Source organism: Macaca thibetana, chromosome 9, assembly GCF_024542745.1.
Source record: "Macaca thibetana thibetana isolate TM-01 chromosome 9, ASM2454274v1, whole genome shotgun sequence".
Taxonomy (NCBI): domain Eukaryota; kingdom Metazoa; phylum Chordata; class Mammalia; order Primates; family Cercopithecidae; genus Macaca; species Macaca thibetana.
In genome coordinates, this window is record NC_065586.1 from 75069895 (window position 1) to 75092321 (window position 22427).

At 39.1% G+C, this 22427-nt stretch overlaps 2 protein-coding genes across 4 annotated transcripts in view; both read right to left on the reverse strand.

Annotated features, from left to right (window-relative positions):
* PHYHIPL (phytanoyl-CoA 2-hydroxylase interacting protein like) overlaps positions 1 to 22427 on the reverse strand; it is a 1239789-nt gene that overhangs the window by 640525 nt on the left and 576837 nt on the right. The gene's annotated exons all lie outside the window — the stretch shown is intronic.
* The window catches only part of BICC1 (BicC family RNA binding protein 1), a 328071-nt gene that overhangs the window by 201920 nt on the left and 103724 nt on the right, over positions 1 to 22427 (reverse strand). For all 3 annotated transcript variants that reach the window (XM_050803022.1, XM_050803023.1, XM_050803024.1), the window contains exon 2: positions 8717 to 8763. In XM_050803022.1, the coding sequence (XP_050658979.1) occupies positions 8717 to 8763 (47 nt within the window). The remainder of the gene's footprint in view (positions 1 to 8716; positions 8764 to 22427) is intronic.

Genomic DNA, 22427 nt, shown 5'->3' on the forward strand with positions numbered 1-22427 from the left:
ATAAAAAAGGAACTAAGTATCTTTGGTGTGAAGAAAAGAAAACACAGAGATGTAAAAAACATCTTTAAAACATTTTAAACCTCTGAATGTCAAAACAAGGGCAAATGGATGAAAGAAAGGGGGAACATTTTTCTAAAAATTAACACTACCTAGAAATGATCCACCTTGATGATCTGAGACTTGTTCTGTCTTTATCACTGTTATATTAAAGACACAGAAGTAATCTCAGTATGATGAGAAGTCTGACTTTTTTTTTTTAATTAATTTATTATTATTATAATACTTTAAGTTGTAGGGTACATGTGTATAACGTGCAGGTTTGTTACATATGTATATTTGTGCCATGTTGGTGTGCTGCACCCATCAACTCATCATTTACATCAGGTATAACTCCCAATGCAATCCCTCCCCCCTCCCCCCTCCCCATGATAGGCCCCTGTGTGTGATGTTCCCCTTCCTGAGTCCAAGTGATCTTATTGTTCAGTTCCCACCTATGAGTGAGAACATGCGGTGTTTGGTTTTCTGTTCTTGTGATAGTTTGCTAAGAATGATGGTTTCCAGCTGCATCCATGTCCCTACAAAGGACGCAAACTCATCCTTTTTGATGGCTGCATAGTATTCCATGGTGTATATGTGCCACATTTTCTTAATCCAATCTGTCACTGATGGACATTTGGGTTGATTCCAAGTCTTTGCTATTGTGAATAGTGCTGCAATAAACATACGTGTGCATGTGTCTTTATAGCAGCATAATTTATAATCCTTTGGGTATATACCCAGTAATGGGATGGCTGGGTCATATGGTACATCTAGTTCTAGATCCTTGAGGAATCGCCATACTGTTTTCCATAATGGTTGAACTAGTTTACAATCCCACCAACAGTGTAAAAGTGTTCCTATTTCTCCACATCCTCTCCAGCACCTGTTGTTTCCTGACTTTTTAATGATCGCCATTCTAACTGGTGTGAGATGGTATCTCATTGTGGTTTTGATTTGCATTTCTCTGATGGCCAGTGATGATGAGCATTTTTTCATGTGTCTGTTGGCTGTAGGAATGTCTTCTTTTGAGAAATGTCTGTTCATATCCTTTACCCACTTTTGGATGGGGTTGTTTGTTTTTTTCTTGTAAATTTGTTTGAGTTCTTTGTAGGTTCTGGATATTAGCCCTTTGTCAGATGAGTAGATTGCAAAAATTTTCTCCCATTCTGTAGGTTGCCTGTTCACTCTGATGGTAGTTTCTTTTGCTGTGCAGAAGCTCTTTAATTTAATGAGATCCCATTTGTCAATTTTGGCTTTTGCTGCCGTTGCTTTTGGTGTTTTAGACATGAAGTCTTTGCCCATGCCTATGTCCTGAATGGTACTACCTAGGTTTTCCTCTAGGATTTTTATGGTATTAGGTCTAACATTTAAGTCTCTAATCCATCTTGAATTAATTTTCGTATAAGGAGTAAGGAAAGGATCCAGTTTCAGCTTTCTACTTATGGCTAGCCAATTTTCCCAGCACCGAAGTCTGACTTCTTAAATGTTTTTCATCAAAAAAAAACTGCATGCTCTTAAATTGCAATAATTTATTAATCCATTAACGACTTCAACCTATGTTAGTTATTGTTACCTGTTTTTCTTCGTAAGACGGTAGTTGTTTTTAGTCCTGATTATAAAAGTAATGGGCGTCCATAATAGGACAGTACACAAAGAAAATAAAAACCTATCATAATCTCACCACTGAGAGTCATGGTTAACATTTTGGCATAATTCTTGCCCAGTCATTTTTCAGACATAAACATATATAACAAAATGTGAGTCAAGCTATTTATATGCCTTTTGTCCTAATTTTTGTACTTCTCTAGTAACCAATTTCACACGTCATTAAATATTTATAAAAAAGTATGATTTTTAATGCCTACATAGTAATCCAATGTCGGATATACCACTTTTCAAATATTACATGGCTGAGTACTTAGGTTATTTTTAATTTTATTTTAATTATTACAATACTGTGACAATATCTTTATATATGGATTTTCATACACGTCTCTGATAATGTTCTATGTAATATATTAAGACTAAGTTTGTCCTACGCCCCTGCTAAGACACAAAGACAATTTGAATCACATGACATTGAAAAGACAATTAAAAGACACATGATGCAAAGGCAAGGCTCCTAAAATTGGAACTAATCAAATTTACTCCTTCCTCACAAACAGCTAATGCCACCCTCTTCAACAGTTGCTTCTGACCCACACAAAAATGTTTATGTTTGTGTATTATCAGTTAGGGTAATTTTTATCTGCATAATGTCAAAATAGTTCCAAAATGTTAGTATCAACCATAAATAAGGAAGTTTGTATCTCAAGATCTTTCAATTAAGGGAAATGCTGACAAGTACAGGAATTAATGTAAGGATTTAACTAATAAAGGGAGAACACTTTACAAAATAATATACAAACCTTTTTAAACTAATGCCAAACCTTTTAAAACTAATGCCAATAAATATCTTAACTAGACCTTTCCATGGTTACTTGTACTACAAGTCTGTAATCCAGAGTCCTGTCTTGTGACCCTTCTTAAAAGACCTGTTTTCATGAATTCAATTTCATTTTCTACATGATCCAACGCATTGAGTTTGGTTTCAAGAAATCATTTTAATCAATAATGACTAAACTTTCATCAGATGTTGATTAAAGATTATTCAATTAAACAAACGGCAGTAGTAAGTAAGTTACGTCCACTATCATTAAACATACATTTTTAAACAATCTGAATGACATTCCTTGCTTCCATGGCTTTAAAAAGAGGAATAATACAGGATATGTGGTTTTCATAAAGAGGTGTGTGAAATGACTGATGAAATAAAAGAAAAGAATATGCCATTACAATGCAACTTGAAGCAGGTGACTCTACAACATGCTAAGACAATATAGACTCAAAACCCAGTCTTCCTGTGTTCAACTGAACACAAGAACAAAACTGAGAGATGAAAAGAATGAATGATGAGCAAATTATTTGATCTTTTTCTTAATTTCTTCTCACTAACCCTGATTTACTAGATTCTTGATAGAAGATGAGGAGCGAATCATAAGGTATAAAAATAAGATCCATTCTAATCTTTAGTAACTTTCTAGATGATGACTAAACAGCCTTTACAGGGTGGAAAGTTACTCTTCTTTTCTAAGTCTTACAAGCAGCCAGTTATCCCTATCTAGACAGTAGTATAAAGAAAACACGATCATGGATTCTGTCACTGGAACATTCTCAGGGCAATAGTATTGTGATCAGTAATAAGAACTCAGTGAATAAGTTTTCACTAGTAATGACACACATTGGTGGTGGTCATCTTTACTCAAGCTTGGGACCGACAATGTAATGCTGCACAGCTTTCTCAGTGAACCTTCAGAAACCATCAAGACATCAAATACTCTTCACTGCATACCCTTTTATAAATCTGAATTGTGAGCCATAATACATGTATTACCTATTGAAATAAATACTAAAATTAAAGCTTTAAAATATCCGGATCTTATTTAAATCAAATTTGATTTGTGTTTAAGCATAAAGACTCAGTATTAGAAAAAACACATTCGTGGGCTGGAGTTAACTGAATTCACTTTTAAATAATTAAACCAAAACATATATCCATTACTAGAGGAAATAACCTACTCGAAATATAAAAATAATGGCTAGTGGAGAAAGCCGAAGTGACTTTATCATCTCTGCTGTCCCTCAATAAAAGGACTCAAGTAGTCCCCATCTAAGACCGTCTAATGCACCCATTTTTAGGTACAGAGGGAACCAAATATTTATCCCAGGAATTTTCCCCAGAAGACAACACTTGCTATTTTCCAGTCTGAAAACACCTAAAGTAATGTTTGTCTAAAAACAACGAGTTTGAAAGTTTTAAAAATATACCACATAAGCCATCAATATCTCATTTTTTCAGTCTTACTGTTAGCCTTTGTGACAAGCCATGGTTTATAGGTCAGTTTTCCAAATAAATATCCAATATACTCAAAGAGTATAAAATAGCCCTACATTAAAATATATGATGTATACTTTGAGGAAAAATACCGTACATAACCCAATGCAACAAAAAAACCTGGCTTTCATCAATTACAATGATGACTGGATTTTGTCTCCTTCAACCATTGGGATTACAGATTCCTAACGCAGTTTGCTTTGATGAGTCACATGTGTAATACAATCACTGACCCTATCCCCACCTAAAATACTGTAACCCATTTTCCCCTCCAAGATCTGACCATAGTCATTTCACAAGAGAAAGAAAAAAAGAACTGATTAAAAGGAAATAGGACAGACAGTGAGTAAGCCATGAACAACTGCCCAAAGAACTGTAAAAAACCTGGAAGATTGTTTCCATGTGTTTCCATTAGATAGAGTTGCCATTAGGAGTGGACAGAGAATACTGATAAAGTTATATCCATTCCCGCCTTTTGTAAGTGTAGTTAGAGCCAAAGAATAAAAAGTACAATTACAAGATAACTTTGCAAAGTTTTAACACAGAAAAACATCTGGAATGGATCCAATGCAAATACATAGTTTAATCTGTAATCCCATCAACCAGGGAATATTAAAAATCATTTAATATATATTTTTAATACACACAGAAAAAAGACTAAGGGTGTACAAATAGTTCTCTTTCAAAGGCAAGATTACAGGTTGGGCACCGTGGCTCATGCCTGTAATCCCAGCACTTTGGGAGGCTGAGGTGGGTGTATCACTGGAGGTCAGGAGTTCAAGACCAGCCTGGTCAACATGGTGAAAGCTCATCTCTACTAAAAACACAAAAATTAGCTGGGTGTGGTGGTGCATGCCTGTAATCCCAGCTACTAGGGAGGCTGAGGTGGGAGAATCATTTGAACCCGGGAGGCAGGGGTTACAGTGAGTCAAGATCATGCCACTGCACTCCAGCCTGGGCAACAGAGCAAGACTCCATCTCAAAAAAACACAAAAAACAAAAACAAAAAGGCAAGATTACAGATTATTTTTTTCTCTTTTTGCATGTCAATTATATACTCATTGTAGACAATTTAGAAATGACTTGTGATTTAGTATAAAAGACTAGGCAGTTAAAAATCTATAGATCAGACTGAGTATCAAAATGTGACAAATAACATCTACGGTCTTAGTAAATTTTTCTAATTAAATTTTTCTACAGAATCATCTTCTCCATTAAAAGGTATTATAGTTTGAACTGTCCTCCAAAAAGTCATATGGTGAAGTACTAATGCCTGGGAGCTCAGAATGTGACATTTGGAAATAGGGTCACTGCAGATGTGTAATAATAAGATGAACTCACACAAGAGAAGGGTGGGCTGCTAATCCAATATAATTGGTGTCTTTATTTGGACATAGAGACAAGCACACAGGGAAAATGCCATATGAAGATGAAGGCAGAGATCCAGGTAATTCTTCCACAAGCCAAGGAACACCAAAGATAACCAGCAAACCATGAGAAGCTAAAGAAAGTCATGGAACAGATTCTCCCTTCCAGCCCTCAGAAGGAACCAACCCTGTTGACACCTTGATCTTGGGTTTCTAGCCTCCAGAACTGTGAGGTGATAATTTATCATAGTTAAGCCACCCAGTTTGTGGTATGTCAGCCCTAACAAACAAATACAAAAAGTTTCAAAGTACACCACACGAAGAAATTACACTTTGATTACAGCATTTTTTTCCCATAACAATCTCGTTTTTGGTGAATAGTGCCTGCAAAATCAATTTTTTTCTCCAAATGTCCCAGCCCCTCCCCTCCCCTCTATTGTTGCTATTAGGTAAGACTACATAGCTAAGTTTTCTCCCATAGAGTGTGAAAGGAAGTGACAGATGCCACATTCAGGCCTGGGCCTAACAACCATGGTGCGCCTCTCTTCAATACTCTGTCTCCCTCACCAGCACACAACTGGACATGGTGGTGACCAAGCTTCAACAACAGAGATGAAGGCCATGCTTAGCGACAACCCAGATATGTCTTAGAAGGAGCCTGGGTCGCTGAATGATAGCATGGGACACAGCTACCAACCCAGCTAGAAGACTCTCCTTAGAATGCTATGTGAGAGTACAACAAATGACTCTGCTCTTTAAGACACTATATTGTTGGGGTTTGGGGGATTTTTTGTTATAACATCTTAGCCTTTTACCTTTTATCCTTTATTAAGTGTTTGGGAAATAAATCATTTCAAACCCATGCAGTAAAACAGTGTATAGAAAACTGGGTAGATTTCTGGAAAAAACAGTAACGTTGACTCAATGGAAGAAGTGTATAATAAGCTTAACAATTACTATTATAGCTACAAATTTGAGATAATATGTTTGACAATCTTACTATCTGTAAAACTGAAATGTAAGCTCTTAAAGGAAATATACCAATTCTTATTTTGGAAGATTTTTAAAATTAATTTTATTATTTTCTAATTCAAAAACTTTGAGAGTAATTAATTAAATCGAGCAAAATTTAGTCATATTATGATTTTACATATATTTTTACGGTACAAAAAAACATAAAGTTATATATGAAAGTCTCACACTCCTTCTCAAATCTCCATGTAGGGAGAGGCACTATGAAGCTAGGTAGATATCCTTCCAGGCTTAGAAAAGTTGAGTAGTTGAAGTTTAAACTCAGCTAAAGGAGATTTTAACTTTTGCCATGTACACCTCAAAGTAAAAACTAAGAAACATTACAATCATAAGCCTAGATCCTTCATATTTGCATTACTTTAGAGAGAGAAAAATATATCTTCAAAGACGCTAGTGAATGGCAATGCAGCCTGTTTCTTAAATGTTTCCCCAAATGTCATTATGTAAAACTAGAATACGTGTGACTGCATGCAAGTTCCTGGAGGACAATTCAGTATTTCTCCATTACTTCATTCTACTGTAGATGAACCATAATGTCTACTTCTGTCTAGTCAAAACAGTGAAAAATGACTCTTCTGGAATTTGGGCTGTTTCTAAGTTAGAGATTTTCTGCTGGATGAGTATGCAAATCCTATATGGACACCTGTCTATGGAAAAGACACTTCCTATTGAACCAAAGAAAAAAATGAGTAGATAAAATGTACTCCCATCTAGCTATTCAGAGACCTCATTAATCTGTGACCAAGAATAGAATCTATGACTCTAACTCATAGTTTGTGGGATACACACATGTTCCTGGATTCAAACGTGTTTCCATTTAAACTACTGGAATGTATATATGTCTCTGCAAACAGTGAGAAATATTAGCAAATCTAAGAATGAAAGTCCTTTATGATCACATACACCATATTTTGACTCAGCTTTTAAAATGTCTGAAATCACAAAGGTGAAGCATCTGCTTTTTACATCTATCTATGAGTTAAAGAAGAACAATGAAGAAGAATCCTTTCACAGATAGCATCTATTTTTACCATCAGAGTCAACCCAAGGGAAATCTATAATTTCTGCTATTTGTTTCTTTTTCATTTTATTTTTCTTTTCTTATTTTTTCTTTGAGACAGGGTCTTACTCTGTCACCCAGGCTGGAGTGCAGTGGTGCGATCATGACTCACTGCAGTCTCAACTTCCTGGGCTCAGGTGATCCTCCCACCTCAGCCTTCAGAGGAGCTGGAAGTACAGGTGCACAACATCACACCTGGCTAATTTCAGTTTTCTGTTTGTTTGTTTTTGTAGAGGAGGGATTTCTCCATGTTGCCCAGGCTGGATAATTCTATTCTATTCTATTCTACCCTGTTTTATGACACAGCCTCACTCGGTTGCCCAGGCTGGAGTGCAGTGGCACGATCTCAGCTCACTGCAACCTCTGCCTCCTGGGTTCAAGTGACTCTCGTGCCTCAGCCTCCCAAGTAACCGGGATTACAGGCATCTGCCACCACGCCTGGCTAACTTTTGTATTTTTAGTAGAGACAAGGTTTTGGCCAGGCTGGTCTCAAACTCCTGACCTCAAATGATCCACCCACCTCGGCCTCCCAAAGTGCTAGGATTATAGGTGCACCCCACCATGCCCTGCCCCAGGCTGGTCTTCAATTTCTGAACTCAAGTAATCCGACAGCCTTGGCCTCAAAAAGTGGTGGGATTACAGGTATGAGCCACTGCACCGAGCCTATTTGTCTTCCCTTGTCTTATCCTGGTTGCTAACGCTGCCCCCAGCTAAGGCCAGGGCATTCTGAAATGCTTAGGTATTGAGTGTAAGTTGGAGATTAACCAATGTCAGATAACACCAAGTCAGGGGGGATAGTACCAAAACTGCAGCAGCCTGAGCCTATAAAGTAAGGTGGAAAACTCGTAGTCTGGCACATTCTATTTGGCCAGTAGAACATTTTAAAATTTGTTTTACTTTAAATATCTTTAGAAAAGATCCCCCACCATATTCATCATATAGGATAGTATACCTCACCTTGCACAATAAACCCCTCCTATGTCACATGCCAGCCAAACGACGTATGAATGCCACATGAATTGATCCACCTCTCAGCCCTCTTACATTTTGTTTATTTGCCTTCAAGCAAAAATTTCATTAGATTTTCCCTGGAAGGAGCCTTCTTGGAATGGTTACGTCTCATACAGCATCCCCCCTTTTCCTGGCTAGCTCTGTTTCCAGCTCCCCTATGGAAACCTGTTCTCCTCCACAGGAAGAGGAGCGTTCAGGGGCTTCTAGGGTAGCTGCTGAGATAAGTATATTTCCTCTTACTTATCACCATGACAAGAGTAAAAGGCAACTTACCTTTTGAAAAAAGTCTTCCCCACTTCTGCCTTTCCCTTCAGCAGCAGCTGTAAATAAAAATGTGCACATTTAAAATACTTTTTCAATGTATGTATTCAAAAAACTTTCGAGCATCAGATATGAGGATGCAAAAGCAAACAAGATGCCAGCCTCGCTCTCCCACAGCTCAGTGCCTGCTAATATGCCTCACTGGGATGCAAAATTGGTAAAGACTAGCACGCTAATCCATCAATTACACATCTCTAGGTTATTTAACACTCTTTTGCTTTGTCTGAAAGACTCACGAACCCCTACACACTTAGATGATGAAAGTGATCTCAGCCTTTCATAGTTAAAGAACTATATGAATAAATGCAACTCTCAAAGTAATCAACTGTAACACTCCAAGCACTTCCTATCTGTGATCAATCCCAGGCAGAAGAGGCTGCCTTGTCAGCAGGTGGCTCATGTATATGGCCTACTTCTAAGCTGTTTCCATTTTATGCTTTACAATGAGTATATATTCTACTTGAATTTCAATTGGCATCATATACTTTTAATTCACTCCTTCATTTGTATATACAAAGAGAGAAAAAAAGAAAAACAGAATTAAACAGTAATGGTGAAAGTCACAGCCCACAATAAAATTGCATGTAACATTAATTAAAATATCACTGTATTTGAATACCATTTTTATAGATAAATGGTAACCCATGAATACAGGACAAACCCATTTCTCAGTCTGTGTTCGTAAGTCTTGTGACTATGAACATTTTGTATTCATTTGTGTTGCAGGGTGGGGAATTTGACAAAAGGAGAGAAGCGATAAAAGAGTCAATAGCATCTTGCTTGCAACAGACTCAGACTGCATCTTTCTAAGGCCAAACAGGACTCTGATTCGGGTGTAGGGTGGAATAGTGGTTAATGAGAGAAGCCTGGTCAGGACAAAGAAAGGTGCTGAAGTAAAAAGTACTGGAAATTAAAGTCTGGAAGACCACAGTAAACCAAACACCTGCTAGGCAATACCTCAGCACAGCCATGTTTGTGAGCAGAAGTGCATGTGTGTGTGTATCCAGAACACTTGTTAAAATGACTAAAGACCCAAGAAATAGGGCAGAGCAATCACTTAAGAATTCCATCTGTCACTTGGCAAGTTTTGACAAGCATCTACCATAACTTTGACACTGTTAAGTGAAAGAGTCAAAACTTGGGAGGCCGAGGCAGATGGATCACGAGGTCAAGAGATCAAGACGATCCTGGCCAACATAGTGAAATCCCATCTCTACTAAAACAAAAATTAGCTGGGCGAGGTGGTGTGTGCCTGTAGTCCCAGCTACTTGAGCGGCTGAGGCAGGAGAATCACTAGAACCCAGGAGGCGGAAGTTGCAGTGAGCCAAGATTGCACCACTGCACTTCAGCCTGGCGACAGAGTAAGACTCTGTCTCAAAAAAAAAAAAAAAAAAGATTCAAAACTTCAGAAATTCTCTCTGCCCTCAAAGAAATAACAAGTATTTAAATTCTTTTTTCACCAACTTAAATTTTACAGTTAAATGTAAGACACATTGTCTATTTTTGTAGAAATGTGTATTTTTTACCAACACATTTTTATCCAAACAACAGATTGCAGAGTACATGTTTCTGGAAATTCCAAGGACAATCTGAAAAAACATAAAAACAAGGGCTGAAAAGGAATTTAAAAATTGCCTTCTAACGTGTGGTAGGGCTGAATAATGACTCCCGGCAAACAGGTTCATGTACTAATCCCCAGAATCTTACATGGCAAAAGAGATTTTGTAGATGTGATTAAGTAAAAAGATAGGAAGATTATCCTGAATTAGCCAGATGGGCCCAATGTAATCGTGTCCTTAATGAAAGAAGCAAGGGGCTCAGAGAACAAGAAAGTGATGTGACAATGGAAGCTCAAGGAGAGATGGTTACATGACAACAAAGGACAGATCAGAGATGACCAAGATTTGAAGACAGAGGAACAAGCCATGAGCCAAGGAATGTAGGTGGCCTCTAAGAGCTGGAAAAGTCAAAGAAATTATCTTTCCCTATGGCCTCAGTAGAGAGTACAGTCCTGCTAACACCTTGCTTTCAGCCCAGTGAAAACCACTTCGGATTTCAGACCCAAAAAGTAAGATTTCTGTTGTTTTAAGCTACTACACTGTGGCAACTTGTTACAGCAGCAAAAGCAAACTAACCTATAATGCTAATGTCTTTTTAACTTTTCTTTTTGAACAAATTCCACATCATCAATAGCATGAACTGCACCCAGACACTGTCATGCCAAGTGTCAGGTTTCAGCCCAAGTGGAGGACCAAGGGGAGGGGGTGGATGAGTGGCGAGCAGCTGAAAGAACACTCGAGGAATCATAGGGAGTTGTGGCATGGCTTTATTCTCTCTCGGTGCAAGTTAGCCTGGGCGCCAGCCGGGGCACGAACCGTGGGTGCAAACCTGGGCGCAAGTCAACCCAGGCGCAAGTCATATGTACAGCATTAGCAGGGTAATTATACCTTTTACAGACAATAGTGGCTGCAAGCCAAGCACGAGCTCACATGGGTGATCACCACGTGTTGTGGTTATGTAATGAGTGAAATTGTGCACGTGCGCTCCAAACTCCAGACTCACACGCTAGACCGGATGTCTGCCTTGGCCTATACTTGATCACAGCAGATTCATTTTCCTTATACTCCACCCCCTAGGCCAAGGGAGACACAGGCCTTGGACACACAGGTCCAACACATAGGCCTCATACATAGGCTCTGGGCATGCAAGCCAGGCCCCAGACACACAGGTCCGACACAAGGCCTTATACATAGGCTCTAGGCACACAGGCCCCAGACACTCAGGTCCAACATATAGGTCTTACATTCCACCCCCTAGGCAAAGAGAGTTTTTCTAGTGGGGAGACATGCCCACAGGGTGGAACCCTGGACCCAGAGGCCACAGCAGTAATACATGAACAACAACTCCAGGTTATGGTGGGCAACCACCTCATGGTGACATTACACCAATGTTGCTTTATACATTTAGTCAAGCTTTTATTTCCCTGCCTTTAGGAGCACTGGGGCAGGCAATAATAGGTTACCATTAATCCCTATACCCGGTCGGAGGAAGTCATCCTTCCTCCCATAGGTTTTAATCACATGGCTTGGCCCTATATGGGCCGGTGACCAACTAACTGGCCACTTCTGTTACTTTTAGGTAGTTAATCACAAGGCTAAGCCTCAATAAACTACCAAGCTATTGCTGCAGATTACCGTTGGTGTCACCACCGTGGTGATCACCACTCACACTGCCCTGATTTCAGCACATTGGCTACTTTGTCCACACCTCGTATCAAATCATATGGCGTCAGTACTAGGGTGAACTGTGACAGCAGTCCAGGCAATAGCAGCACCCAAGCTAGACCCATTCATATACCATGCTCTATCAGGAATGGAGGGGTGCCTCAGGCCCCATGGCCTTATCTTGCATTAGGACTATAAGTCCCAAGACCTCTTGCAACTCTGCTGCTAAGGGATTTGTACTCCATGTACTCCACTGCTCCAAGTAGGCACCACACTTTGCTAAAGTGGATGTCTATGCTAGCCCATTCTGGGTAGTCATTATCCATGAAGGCATCCATCCCACTATCAGCTAAGTCATCCGCACGACGACTGTAGCCCACCCTGCCATGCTCTCATGAGCCTGAAGGGCAGCATATGCAGTTACTAACTGCTTCTCTTATCAGTGAATACTGGAGCTCAGCTCCTTTCCATAGTTGGGACCAAAAGCCTACTGGCATTCTCAAGTGCTCCATGCACTACTATAGGCAAAACTATCTGTGGTCACAGGCAAACTACAGGCAAAACTATCTGTGGTCACACGCACATCTAGCTCAAACACGTGCCCCTGGTCAACTACCCATAGGGCTTGTGCCTGCTGAATAGCCCACTCAGCTGCCAGGAAGGTAGTCTCAGCCGCACTATCTTAAATCTAGGCAAGGGGAGCGCTGTCACTTCTAAATCTGCAAGAGAATCAGAAGTTAACATAGTATCATTAACAAGACCATGACATATGGTGGGGCTATGCATATAGCCCTGCAGCAACACTGAGAAAGCCCACTGTTGCCCTCCCATGAAGGCAAACTGTTCCTGGCTCTCTGGAAAAGAACTCGTCGGCCAAGTCCACCACATAGTGGTACTGTCTCAGTTTTGTCAAGCCCACTGATAGACGGCATGGCTGCCAAGCCATGTGAAATATCCATGCCCAAAATGTATCTGTGCTGGTGTCTACCAGCACCAGCACTCGCTATACGCTGGTGGGGGAACAGTGCACTGTGAACTCCACATGTGGCCTCCAGTCATCTGGTGTTTCCCCAATTCAAACCTCAGTCAGTTCCCTCATCATAGAGAAAAGGCTTTACACCCCCAGCTGGCTATAGCACATATGTAGTCTTTGAGCTGAAGTGCCCAGGTGGGACCAGGTTGTACAGCAATGTCCTTCTCCCACTTGGGCATTTTCTGGAATTGCACAAAGTTAAGAGTACTTTATTTGGCTGCTTATCGATTTTCTCTCAGTCAATCCTGGCCAAAATCAAATCAATCCACATCTGTGAGCATGTCACTTGTTGGGGCCCCCTTTTCTCCAGTCGGGGGACCCCTGCAGGCAGGGCATCTTCCTCTTCTTTATGGTGCAGACTCCTCGGTCCCACCAACAGCTTCCTCAGTATCAGAGTGGGGATCTCTGGCTGAGACGACAGCCCCAGGCCTGCATTCACAGCAGCCTCTAATTCCTTTCCGAGCTCTGTAGCCAGGCCTCCAGGCACGCTGCCTGTGCCTGAAGGTCCCCATTTATGGCAGCTTCTAAATCTTTTTCTGAGCTGTGTAACCAGGCCTCCAGGCACCCAGCCTGTACCTGGAGGGCCCTTACCTCTGCTGTATCCCTCAGGAACTGAGGGTGTACTTTTCATAGTGCATTCAAAAATGCCTAACCAACTCTGCCGGCAAAAGCTCACTCCTTCTCAGTGCTCTGCACTTCCAGCTGCTTCAGCACCTTTTCCATGCTCGTGGAGGGCCAATCTACTGCCACCTAGGTTTCCACCAGAGCCCATTAAACAGTACAGCTGCCACTGGGCACCACAGCCCATGTTGCAGTCACATGCCCAACCTGAAATCAGTGGGGACCAAAGTCTCACTCTCCTCAGTATCCTGTCGACTATGCCAAGTGTCACGCCAAGTGTTATGTTCCAGGCCAAGGTGAGGACCGAGGAGTGGACGGATGAGTGGCAGGCAGCTGAAAGAACACTCGAGGAATTGTAGCGGATTTCAACATGGCTTTATTCTCTTGGCATGAACAAGCTGACTGGGGCACAAGCTGCACGTAGTGTCAGCAGGGTAATTATACCTTTTACGGAGAGTAGTGGCTCTGAGCAAAGCACGAGCTCGTGTGGGTGGCCACCTAATGTGCCTCATGTGGTGTGGTTACATGAAGAGTGGAGTTGTGCGCCTGCACTCCAAACTCGCTGAGTCATGCTAAACTGGATGTCTGCCTTGGCTTATTCTTGACCGCAGCACATCCATTTTCCTTACACACTGATATAGGCCGTTCGAATCACACATTTCTACAAAAACATTCTCTATAGTCTGCTCTGCAAACAATGATTTTCATTCTCTAACTTGAAAATATACCAATATTAAAGCTCAATAAAAATATAAAAAGTAAAGTTGAACAAACTTCTAAGCAAACTGGCAACTGTGGGTGGCCCTAGCTAAAGGGAACACCCAGGCAAGATAAAAGGTCAGTGCCCAAACCTAATGACAAGTGTCTTGGGGGGCACTTAGCCAATTCTTGGCTGTCTTTGTCTAAGGCTAAAAATAGTTTTAAAAGAGCCACCTTCAATGATACCCACTTTCACATGGCAATAAAAGTAACAGATAAAGACATGGAGAGTCAAAAAAATATCTAGTGGCATTCAGGAAACTTCTGTGAAAAGAAATTTTTAGAATCAGATATTTTCAAAGGTCTATCAAGCAAAGTAGATAATCACCCTTTTTACTACACGAAATTCCTGCACAACTTAAAAGTCATCTGTTGAAATTTCATTATACAACTATATTTATTACAGAAACTTCGTTGAGGAGACTTATTTTGCTCAAGACAAACTCATTATATCACACTTTGTCATGCCCCTTCATTCCAAGTCCATCAAAACACTAAACAGCCTTCACAGAATGGCCCTTCATCCTCCAGATGAATAAAAAGGGGAAAATTTCCTAAGTTAGACCTAAACTACTATTAACTCTGTTCCAGGGGGGAAAATCACTAAAATTTAACCAGAAACCTGCACCTTTAGCAAGTTTATGATTTGAGGGAAAACAGCAGGCAAGGAGCCAGAAATGGCAAATTACATTCACTGGCACCAAAAATCTTTGGACTTTTTTTACTCCAAGTGTTTGTGTGCAAGAAATTTTAAATCTGAGCCTGATTTTACCTCAATTCTGATGTATCCATTTCCCAAGCCCATAAATACCTTGGTAAAAGACCCTGATGAGCTGTTGGTTAGATCATGGTCTCAGGTGCAAATGGTGTTGAGTCCCAATCATTAGCACTTCCTAGGAAGAAGCATCCTCATTTCATTCCCAGGATGCCAGGTCACCTGAAGGACTTTCACTGACCCCAAGCAGATAAAGCTATCAAAGGCCACAAGAGCCTATTAAAAGAGTGACAATTCACTAAAAGTCTTCTCTTCCCCCAAACACGGATTCTTCTGAGCCCAAATTTGAGAGTCTAATTCTCCCACTTAGTTTACATTCATCAGTATCAAAATATAAAGTCTTTCCAAGAAGTGAGAGATTGGGGAAAAGGGTATCACTGAAGAACATTTTTCTCAATATAAAATTAGGCATTTAAAATGCTCATTAAAAAAAAAAATAAGATAAATAAAATAAAATGCTCATTTTACAGACCCAGAAAAGCTGACACTTTCATTCCGCAAATACTTACGACTTAGGTTCAATGCTAATGAATCAAAATAGGCAAGGCCATACCCTCATTCAAATTACAACCCTGACCTGTACAATATTCAAAGCAACCTAACTGGTGAGATTAAGCCAAAGTTAAAATTCAGTTCTCCTAGCAACTTTCCCAGAGGGTTTTTCACAGTCACAATTCTACCTAAATTAAACTTATTATCAATTTAATTTAGCTATTCTCATTCTAGACAATGCACTAAAAAGTGAATCATTTCACTCCTAACCCAACACTGAAGCTGGACAGCTACTGTTAGACCTGAAGAACAAAGGGCACTTATAGGGAGACCATTAGAGAGTTGGATTAGAAGAAAAAAAAATACATGAGATATGATATATCTTGACTCAAATCATTTCCTTTTCATTATATTTGGAGGGCAAAATGGTGCCTGTGAAATGAGCCAAACCATACTTTATGCCATGGTATTGCTTGACCTTTGAAGTCTGATTACACTCTGTGCTAAAATACTTCTATTGAGTCTTTGCAATCTTAGACACTGATACTCCCTCATCTTTTTTATTCCACAGTAACATGAGCACACATATAATGATTTAGCAGGTTTTTCTTAAACTGTCTTTACAATATAACTTCTGCCTGATGTTCCAAAGTTTATTCACTCGAATGTAAAAACCCTGGATTATTCCTGCCAATGAAAGCAATTGTCTTTATTTTCATGACATAGAACTCCAGGAATAAATTACTTCAATACTACTGAAACGTGGCTGGCTGAATGTGCAGGTAAAGCATTTCATACTTTAAGCTGAACAATCCATTTTTTATGTTTATTATAATTTCTCCAATGCTTTGCCATATTTTATTTCATATTTTTGCTTCACAAGAAATACGGGATGGCAAAAGCCACTGCCAATAAAAACAGCAAAAGTTGAAACAGGTGTAAACTATTACAATCCCCCCAAACTACACAGCAAGTCCAGTTAATGACTGAATTAAATGGGAGGGGGGAGTTTGACTTTAAATTCTTCCTGGGGCACATGGAAACTTCTGTTTAAATATCCTTTTCATTTTGAAATGCTTTTCTCTTATAACATCTGATGCTTTGTGTAGCCAACTCTAAAAACACAAAGACTATGTTCTTCACATTTATAATACAGTATGAAACATCTTTAAACATTACCTTGATAAACAATGGGGTTTCTTCCCCTTTGGAATTTGGCAAGAAAAAACCAAGTTCAAATTATAAAAATAATTGAGATATCATTCTTCAAATCCATTAAGAATCAGGGCATTCCTCTCCATCTTTTTTTTTTTAACACAACTCAACACATTTGCAACTAAGAGGGCTGCTGTGCCTTTAGGTCACTTGAAAGATAAAAAAATCAGGTGGCCTGATTCTTGTACACAAATATTCTACTCAAAATTTAAAACATTCCCTTATTGTATCAATTTAATCCATATGCTAAAAGAGCTATGCCGTATACTTTATTCTGTATATTAACTGCTTCCAGAAAACTGTATGTCAACTGTTTCCCTGACAACCCAGCAAATTCAACTGAAAAAGGAATCAGCACAAAAGATGTAGAAGATGCATTTTCTAGATATTCCCAGAGAAATTTTTTATGTTCATGAATTATACCTTGCACTTTGGACTGGCATGCAAAGCTCTAAGAGCCAACTGAGAAAAGAGTAGTCGCTAAGTTTATTCTTAAAGTTTCTTCCACTTCTGAATTAAAATCATAGTCATCATTAAAATTAAAATCATAGTCATCATTGAAACACTCTAACCAACTGAAGAACACTTCTAACTTTAAATTTCAACAGTGTCATCTGAATGCTGTATCTCGTAAGTGTGAGAATTTTCAGACCTTATCTTTCCCCTAACTCTCTACCTAATTACCAGGCTTCACTGTGAACAATTCAAATTCACCGGCCTGTGAAAAAGTTAAATAAATAGGCCTGTTGAGAAAAATCAAGAATAGACAAAAATAAATATAATTTTTCTCTTAACAGTGGCTGGATTAAGGATGCCTTTCTTCTTCATTTTTAGTATTTTTTCTTAAATATTGTTTTATTTTGCAGTTAAATTCCCATGGTCAAAAATGCAACCTTAACTTGGTTTTTTAAAGTATAAAACAGAATGTACAGGCTGGGCACAGTGGCTCACACCTGCAGTCCCACCACTTTGGGGGCCGAGGTGGGAGGATCACCTGAGGTCAGGAGTTTGAGACCAGCCTAGGCAATATGGTGAAATCCCGTCTCTACTAAAAATAGAAAAAAAAAAAAAAATTATCTGGGAGTGGTGGTTCATGTCTGTAATCCCAGCTACTTGGGAGGCTGAGACAGGAGAATCTCTTGAACCTGGGAGATGGAGGTTGCAGTGAGCCAAAATCATGACACTGTACTCCAGCCTGGGCAACAGTGTGAGATTCTGTCTCAAAAAAAAAAAAAAACAAAAAAAAAAAAAAAAAACACACAAAAACAAAAAAAACAGAATGGCTTAAATTCTGTATAAAAGTCTGTACATGTACATATACAGACACAAGTATAAACAAACATGTATTTAGATATATGGATACGTAGTGAATATGTCAGAAAAAAGACTGGAAGGATAAATATCAAAATATTAATAACAGTTGTTATTTGAGTGGTAGAATTCTTGGGTCTGCTTATCATTTTTTCTTTGTATTTTTCAACATACCTTTAAATGGCTTGAATTGCTTTATAATTAGAAAAAATTCAGGTAAAAATTATTTTTAAGTCTTCCTTCCTATTTGAGAATGAACCAAAGTTTCACCATTACTGGTCTGTCACAGCATTATTTTCAGCCCACAGTGTATACGGCAATCATTGGCAAAAGTACGAAAATCAAATGTAGATACAAACTGCTGCCTAAGGAGACACAATGAGTAATGCAATATCAGAGATAGATAACAACAATCAGTAACATCATACCAGGTATAGATCTTAGGCTTTAACCAACCTAGTACTTTCTAGAATGAAACACTGATTTTGTGCAGCTCTCAGTGGAGAAGTTTTAATCATTTAGGCCTATAGTAGAATCTTCGCAGCTGAAAACAGTAAAAAATTTAATATTTGGAAAACCTCTGTGAGTTATAGCCAAACTCAATAGCTAGCCAAAGAAGACAGAAATAGACACCCTTCAAAATGTGTGAACCACAAAAAGAAAAATGTATATACATACATTTCCAATCCTAGGCTGTTTAAAAACAAACCCCACTTTCACTGAAAGGTCACATCAAATGAAACATGAAATAAAACAGAAACTTACCCCATTATAAAAGGGCTCTATGGCTCAGAATAAAAACAAAAAAGAGAGAGAGATTATCCATGGCAATTTGGGACAAGAGGATGGTCCAATAATTGAACTATCCAAGACATCCTTTGAGTCTGTGTTTTAAAATTTCATTTCCCACAACATATTTTAACAGAATAAGAATTAGATTATGATGGAGGTTAGGGGGAGGATTCCTAATCCACCTAACAGCGGGGACCACTACTGCTCCATAAGACTCTGCAGATTATACACACTTCTCAAAATGTGGATTGCAGTTTTTTCATATGTCAAATCTTTTTCCTGCCAATATTCCAATGCCGGGAACAATCTAAGACAGTGTTGGCCTTGCCACACTCAAGGCACAACAGAAAGCAAGCAAAGGCCAGCATTCTCTCACCTAGGGGATTTTAGTTTCAGAAAGCATCTGTTGCTATCAAATGTAGGGAAACATATATTCCCAAAAATCTGAGAACAACTACACTACTCACTGCTTTAAGCAACTTTTAACTTGAACTCTTTCGGTAACTTTTGCTAAGGGTTTATTCAAACTTCAAATTTATTGGCCTGACAATGAAGACTTCCTGGTGGACTGATGGCCCAAACATATGTCAATGGAATTTCAGTCCAATGATTAACAGAAATGTTGGTCATGTCAAATGCCTCGCTTTCAGACGCTATTTCTTCTTATATAAGCAATCCCTGAAGCATCGTTTAGTCTGGCCTGAGGTCATAACACTATTTGAAGACTTTAGGTATTTACATAATTTCAATTTCTTTTAGGAAAACAACCCTAACTCTTTACCAAAATCTAAACAATGTTCACAGTTTAATGGAATTAGGAATACCTAATACACCACCGTGAGATTATGCTGATCTTCCTGTAGAACTACGCCATCCAGTGCGACAGCCACTGGCCACGTGTGCCTCATGAACACTGAAAGTGTGGCTAGTCTGAATTCACATATGCTGTGGTATAAAATGCAAACAGGATTTTGAAAATGTAGTAAAAAAAGAATGTACAATTTCAATAATGTTTTGATTATATGTTGAAATGATGTTATTTCTATATATTGGGCTAGACAAATAAATATTACAAGACTAATCTTACCTGTTTTGTTTCACTCTTCTTAATGTGGCAATAAAACATAAAATTATATTTGTGGTTCACATATTTCCATTGTACAGCACCGCTACAGGGAATGATAACTAACTTTGCTGTTATCCAAGGGGGATTGAAAAGTTTCAAGTAGAGCACACAGCTAGAGGCTATGAGGAACTGAAAACAAAGAATATTTCCAAATAGTAAGAGTCAGCAGCTTGATATCAAAGTTCTATCTGTTTTAACCTCCTGGGAACATTTTGCAGAAGGAAGGAAAAGGTTGACTGGCACTTTTAGGGATGGTGGGAAGGTTAAAAAAATTAGACCAGTTTGAATAAAATATGTAACATTAATAATCATTTCCTTAATATCCAGCTTTGGCCCAGCCCAAAGCCATGAAACTATTTAAGAGTTTATGTGGATGGTTATTTAATGGAATGAAGTTTATATTTCTTTTGTATTTGTAATAACATGGCAATGGGGCAAGCCAACTTGTTTTAAATCAGAACCAAATGTGTTCCAGGCATGTTTAAAGTTCAGGTTATATGCAGAAATCCATGACAAGGCAGTCTGTTTTGCTATTTTCTCCACCAAAACTGGAGGCTGACGGAGAGCAAAGAAAGACATGCCTGCTTTCATCAGGGCTGCTTATTCATCTTTATGCTAAAATACTCACTATTTTATTTATTCAAAACTTATTTTGCAACAGGGCACAGAGAGAGGAGATAAAACTCACGGAGTCAAAAAAGTCTAGGTTCAAATCTAGGTTTGCCATTTACTAGTGGCATAACTCTGGGCAAATTCTTCAGTCTCCCTCAAGTTCTGTTTTACCCCTGAAACATGCAAAGCAGCACCCTGTAAGCATTTAATATGGAAGCCTTCCACTTTGACCTCTAAGGACTTACAGTCGTGTAATAAAAACGACAAGGCTAAAACATTACAGAAGAGTCACAGATGATTAAGTACAGGAATTCAAAGAATAACTACTGTAGAGACTTTTGAACTGATTATTTAACGTAGAATTTAGACATGAGGACATGGTAAAAGGGAATTCTGGGCAGAGAGAATGCTGTGAATACTCATGAATGTCTGATTCCAAAACTTCGTTTTCTTTTTTCAATGCCTCAGAGCACTTGAAATAGCACCTGTGCCTAGGAGCCAGATGGTACAGGCCAGGGGAGGAAGGGGAGCTCTCCAGTGATGGTGAAAGGGAAAGGGAATCCCGCAAGCTAGTAGATACTTTCTTCACCAGGGGAAGTCCCACTCCTCAGACAGGTGTTCCCAAATAGGTGGTTTTGAGGCAGTGGAGACGGGAGGGGTGGGGAGTAGTTTTATGGTTGTTATACAATGGGGGAGTGACACAGACATTTAGTGTCCAGGACCCAGAACACCCAAAAAGGGGTTGTATAATACTAGGAGTATAATACCAGTGATACCCATAGATTGTTTCTTTTAGGAAATGTCCTTTCTTCAGTAAATGATCTTCTAAATAGTACATATCTATGCCACTGCTTCAGTGTCAGTGACTTAGACTTACTCAAGTCCCATACATTACCATGAAAACCAGGAAATTCCTCAGGGTTCAAGATTGCTCCTGGGTTCTCCACATGTCCAGTTCTAGGGCATCATATTCCAACTCAGGTCCATAGCTGATGCAATGCTCTACCTGTTATGGACTGTACTATCATAAGACAGCCATGTAGCAGTTATTCGCTATGAAATGTATCAGCATATGAGGTCATTCCCTTGCTGGTGAGGACCACCAGCCAACAAATCACACCAAAGCAGAAAGAGTTTTACTGCCTCACTCCAAAATATAAGCAAAAGCAAAACAAAATAACAGAAGGAATGGATTGAGAAGGAGATGAGGAAATGATAAAGAGAAGAAAGTGAGAGAGGCTGATGGGGAAGAGGACAGAGTGGGTAAGAGAATGGGGAGGAGGAGAAGGGGAAGGGGGACGAGAAGGACAGGAGAGAGAGAGCAAGGGAAAGAGAAGGGAGGAGAAGGAGGATAAAGGAGGAGGAGCAGATGAGGAAGAACAGGCTGGGAAATGGGGAAAGAGAATAGAGGATGGGATAATTTTTTAACTTATAATTGATATTGGAAAGATAAGAAAAAGTAATGCACCTATCCCAAAAGAAAAAACAGAAGCATGACAGTTTTAAAAGAGAAACATTTAGAGAACAAAAATATCACAATCCTATCCAAGATTTGGAACATTTTTAAAAATTCTCCCAGAAAGAACAAGACATACATAAAATAAAGGAGGAAATAGCTTTTTAAAAAATCCAAGTCCAACTAACCAAATTTCCAGAAAAAGAGAACAGACTATAAAATGTGTTTTTTAATCAAAGAAATATAC